This window comes from Pyxicephalus adspersus, chromosome 5, assembly GCF_032062135.1.
Source record: "Pyxicephalus adspersus chromosome 5, UCB_Pads_2.0, whole genome shotgun sequence".
Classification (NCBI taxonomy): Eukaryota; Metazoa; Chordata; class Amphibia; order Anura; family Pyxicephalidae; genus Pyxicephalus; species Pyxicephalus adspersus.
Genome location: NC_092862.1, coordinates 130,972,890 through 130,978,583, shown reverse-complemented (window position 1 = coordinate 130,978,583; position 5,694 = coordinate 130,972,890). Strand labels below are relative to the sequence as shown.

Sequence of the window (5,694 nt, the reverse complement as noted above, 5' to 3'; positions counted from 1 at the left end):
CCATTGTCCCCCTACAAGCCCATGCTGGCCGCCCTCTCTCTCCCTGACACTCAGCAGCTGGGCGACCCATTACCTGCAGCAGAGCGAGGAGGGCGTGGCCGTGCGCACATGTAGGTGTTTGTAGGGAATGGGAGGGAACGAGGAGCTCGCTGATTGGCTGAGGGCTGACGGTCCAGGCACGCGTCTCTGGATGTTCTTATAAGAATCCTCGCGTGTCCCCGTACAGCAGAACTGCAGAGATCCCCGACCATGGACACAGTGCTGGAACAGTTCACAGGCCTGGAGTCCTTCCCTTCTCCATACTTTGACGATGAAGACTTCTTCACCGATCAGTCCTCCCGGGACCACCTGGACGCTGAGGACTTCTTGGAGGACGATGTAGACTTCTTGACCGGTCAGATCCAGGAATATTACAAGGACAGCCGCATCCTGCATGGAGAAGATTACTGCGACCCTGGAAACTTCTCCTTCTCTTCTAACTCATCCTCCGGGGGTTATCCCTATGACTGCGGGGCGGTCGGCTGCGACTTGTCCCCGGGCATGAAAGGCTCCGGCTGTGCTATAAAGAGAAGGAGGAGGATCAGGTCAGATGCTGAGATGCAGCAGCTCAGGCAAGCCGCCAATGTTCGGGAGCGCAGGAGGATGCAGTCCATTAATGATGCCTTTGAAGGTCTCCGGTCCCACATCCCCACCCTGCCCTATGAGAAGAGACTTTCCAAGGTGGACACCTTACGGCTGGCCATCGGCTACATCAACTTCCTCAGCGAGCTGGTGCAATCAGACCTTCCCCTGAGGAACCCAAATACTGAGAATTCCCTGCAACCCAAGAAAGTCATCATCTGCCATAGAGGAACAAGTGAGTGCACACCTGGGGACACTGGGTGGGGGGCAGAAAGTGCAGATCACACCTGATGTTCAGGAGATACAGGTAGACCTTTGTAGATGACAAAGACAGTCCCAGCATTAGAATAAACCTGAGAACAAGAAGGGGGAGATATCTGATTCTCTTCACTTTTTTTGGGTTACAAGCTCATTTTTAAAATGACCAAGTCAAAATGATCTACCAACAATATAAATGCTAAACATATATTTATTTATATATATACTGAGTATACTTTATATTTAAATTATATATTGTTTACCTTGCATGAACATGTATGGCACAATGCAATTCTGTACATTTGTGGCCATTACCTTACTCCCATAAGTAATCAGAGTTGCATAGACCAGACATTAGTTGCCTCAGACTTCCAAATGATCATCAGTCATGGTGGAAGGTATTTGGACTTTATAGATCCTGTGTGTGGTAGAGTTTATTTTGAGTTTATCGACTCGCGTTGGCTTGCGATCTACCGGTAAATTTTTCCAAATTTTCAGACATAATAACATTAACATGACAAAAAATAGGGAGTATATTCAGGGCATAAAAAAACAGTACATTGCACATCTCACATTGTTTAAAGGAAATCTGAGGCTAAACGAAAAGAGAAGCGGCAAGAAAAAGAAACATAAAACATCAAATGTAACTTAAAAAAAGTTTGGGGTGAGGCAAAGGGATTGTCCATCAGAATCATAGATTACCAATAGTCCTTAAGTGGAAAGAGTCGGATCCAGGTGGTGCCTAAACTCCAGTGTTTCCATATAATAAATCCAGTTACCCCATATAGCATTACATTTATCCTGGGTACCCCGTAAGCTGGCCGTAAGGTCTTCCATCACCATAATGTCATTCACCCTGTGGAGCCATAGACCCAATGAGAATAACCTGTTTTAACATAGGACAATCACTTAAAATAACTTTCAGGTATTCAGGGAACCCTTTCTATAATTAATATATATCAAAGTACATTAGAGTGGTGGTCAGTGGGAAGAATGTCTCCCTTATAGAAAGCTAAATAGATCATTGATGTCACCTAAACTGACCTGAGAGCTGCAAATTTGTCAAGTAACCCCCAGCAAACTCTGGATTTGAGAAACACTGCTTTATAAGAAGAACATATGTTATACCCAGTAACTGTTAAATCGATATATAGTCCTGGTTTTGTGGCGCTACAGGTTAAGTTATAATTATTAGTTGACCAACATTTGGGAAAAATCCAAGTCCAATATTTGGTGTTATTTCTGCTTACTGACCAACTAGTACAGTCAATGTAGCTAAAATAATGTTTCCAATCAATGAATCTAATTGTGTCAAACTGTTGGCTGCCTAAGGCAAGTGTCACCCCAGCTTAAAAAGAAACAAAAAAGTCAATGTAAGGGATTCATTTATTAAAATAGAGAATACTCATTATGCAAAGCAATAGATAGGGTGAAGCTGACTTTATCATCCAATGATCTCAAACAAAAATCTCAATGGAATAACAAAAGAGATTGTAGAAAATCAATACCTAGAAATACACCACAACTGGGTACAATTGTCACATTTGTGAGAACTATCCTAATAACATCGATTTACTTTGCATATAAAAAATTCCATCTTTCTTAAATTATGATAATATTGCATAGCAGTTAGAAAAAATGCAGTAACAGATTAGTTGTAATAGAATTCTGTTTTGTTATGCAAAAATTGAATGTAACATTAGCTGTGGAACCAACAGAAGCCTCCTATAGGAAATATTAGTAATTGGATTCACCAGGCTGTAAGTTGTTCTAGAATGTGAGCTGCATTATCTAAATACTCTACAAGCAAAGTAAATTTTGTAGTCACATGTGGAGTAAATTAATATTACAACTTTGATAAATACAAATGTACCAATTTATCAACTTGCTATGGTATTATTGCCAAAGTTTTGACAATGAGCAGCATTCTCTACCATTGTGAAGATCATTGTGATTTATCATAGGCCAATGTTTTCAGCTCCCACAGGTGGGTTATGTCCATCTGTGGTCATATAGAGAATTCAGATGACTAGAGAATATAGGGGATGTCATTGCTAATCACTTTCTGAAAATGCTACACAAGTATTCATATCTTAAAGTTAGACTTTCCCTACCCAATCAATAAGTACTGAATCTACTAATCTAAGTACTGAATTGGGAGCAGCCAGGGACCTTACATTTTCAGAGCTCAGCATAGTAAATGTACATTTTCTTTCAGTACAGATTTCCATTAGGGTTTCCCCATAAACCTCTCTACACAGTTTGCCTGACAAAGAAAGGAGCACACATCCAAGATATCTATAAATACTTTTAGTCAACAGATTAGGTGGAAAATATATTGATACATTTCTAAATATATTGATACATTTCTACATTTATTGATACAATGATATACAGTTGTCCTCCTTAGGTAAGAGCAACAAGGTGACAGTTTACTGGTAATATTGTTCTTTTAAATAAACAGTTTACAAATATTTACTGTCTTTAATATCAGCAATTAGGGATCAGTAATCCAGTTTGGAAATTGCTGCAAAGCAGAGGCACACAATAGCTCTCTAGTTCTCCTGAAAATAGGTGGAGATGAACAAATAGATATTTAATTATGGTGAATGGTTGGGGGGATATCAACCTACCAATTATCAGATTATTCCAATGCCATGAGCTGCAACAATTTGCTCGGTTGTAATTAAATAATTGATTGCTCTTGATCCAATAGGATGGAAAATTTCCCTGTGCAATGACAAGCACCTCCAACCCAAAGCTAGATGTTAGCAGCCCCTTGAAGACCAGAAATACATTATTAAACCTTGAGAGATGCTCAGAATCAGCAAAATTACTTGCTCCTATAATTCCGAATGTGATCATCCTGTGCAAGTGGCCTGATAGATGGGGGTAATGTGCAATTCCAATTACCAGACTGCTCCAGAATAGAGAAGAGATAATTTCCAAGGAGGATACTTGTACCAGTGACAACAAGAGTTATCCTACTATGGAGAGATCGCCTATAACTTTCTATTGTTTCATGAGAAGTGAAGACAAATCTTCTGAGTGGGATTAAAAAATGTTTTGGCTTTAAATTTGCTTTGACATTAGGAGAACTCATTATGCTACTAAACTGAACCAGAATGTTTAATGACTGGCAACAATTAGCATGAACTAATCCGATATCTTTTTGTGTTTCCCTTTTAGGATCTCCATCTCCAAGTGACCCAGATTATGGTCTTCCTCCTCTGGCCGGCCATTCCTTATCCTGGACTGATGAAAAACAACTCAGGGACCAGAACATTGTCCGCACAGCTAAAGTCTGGACTCCTGAAGACCCCAGGAAACTAAACAAATCATCTCTGAATAACATTGAAAACCAGCCACCCCTGACACTGTGTCTGGATGTTTGAAGTGGACTTGCACTTTACAGAATACTTTGTAAATATTTATTTCTGTGCCTGTATATATTTGTACATAGCTGACCTTGTGCAATGTAATTTATCATATCTGTACAAATCCAATGGCAATCAAGTTAATATTTATATATTTATTGCAATTTGTTTAGGTAAACCTGGAAATTGAATGTATAATTTATATTTAATTTAATTTGATATATGGAAAACAATGAAGAAATACTTGTTGATAATTGAAAGGTGAAAATAATTTATTTTTTAAGATTTTTCTTTTTTGAATAAAAGTCCTTTTATATGGTATGCTGGTGTGTGTTGAAAGTGAATTGTATTTAATAATGCAATATTTACTAAAGCCTGCTATGGTAAAGGATGGTTCATGCTATGGCATTGGAGTGAATTTTACTAAATGCACACTCACTGCTGTTTGCATTATAATGTGCTGCAGTCCATTTATTTCAATCGGTTGCCAATAGCAGTACATCACACACAAATCTAGTGCATTCTGGATGATTTAAAGTGAGCCACACAGAAACACACAGTTATGCAACCCTACATCATGGGAAGCACTACATTTGGGGTACTATTAACAATGATTGGCAACCCAGCCCACCAAATGCCAAATTGCCAATCATTGTTAATAGTACTGATCATAGTTAAAAGTGTTTAATTATTGTTAAATGTGTGGCAACCCACACATTGTGTTAATGCATGCATTTTGAGATGAATGTCTAAATGTAACACAGTAGTGTGCACACCAGGATGCAGGAGGGACTTCAATATCTGTATTGTCCATTAAAAATTGCAATGTGGTTTCCCGATGGAAGCCAGATTTATTGGGACTTTCAAGGTCATACAAGGTCATATGGCAGATACAGATTTATTGGGACTTTTCAAGATAATACAAAATATAAAAACAACACTTGCTACATAGGAGAAGCATGTATAATCTTTGTATTATCTTTTAAAATGTTGGTAAATAAAATGTGATATGTTTTATATTTTGATAGTTATAACATCTGACCTTAAGAGACCCAATAAATCTGGCTTCCTTCGGGAAACAGCATCGCAATTTTTAATTTACGATATTCTGGGATGTGGTCAGAGTAAATTTAAAGTCCTGAAGGGTAATAATGTTCTGTATTGTCTTTGTGGGAGATTATTGGCCAGGTGACCAAAAAACGAAATGCTCCTTTGGATCTATGCACGCCCCTTGAAGGCAGCCTTTTCAAATTATTGGGCTGTTGATGCACCCCAATGTGCAAAAAGGAAAAAGCACAAGACACTTTTTTTCTAATTTAACAAGCTACTGTGCACTGCTATACATTTTGTGTGTTGCAAAACAGGTACATGACCTTAGTGCATTGTGCCATTTGAAATGAATGGGTGTGCAAGTGGCAATGCAACGTATTAGCTGCAG

General features: G+C 38.7%; 1 protein-coding gene across 1 annotated transcript; it reads left to right on the top strand.

Moving 5' to 3' along the window:
- The first annotated feature begins 249 nt into the window (after positions 1-249).
- Positions 250-4,561, top strand: PTF1A (pancreas associated transcription factor 1a). Its single transcript, XM_072413467.1, has 2 exons — positions 250-856; positions 4,069-4,561. The coding sequence occupies exons 1-2, from the start codon at positions 250-252 to the stop codon at positions 4,272-4,274; spliced, it is 813 nt and encodes a 270-aa protein (XP_072269568.1). The 3' UTR covers positions 4,275-4,561.
- The last annotated feature ends 1,133 nt before the right edge of the window (positions 4,562-5,694 follow it).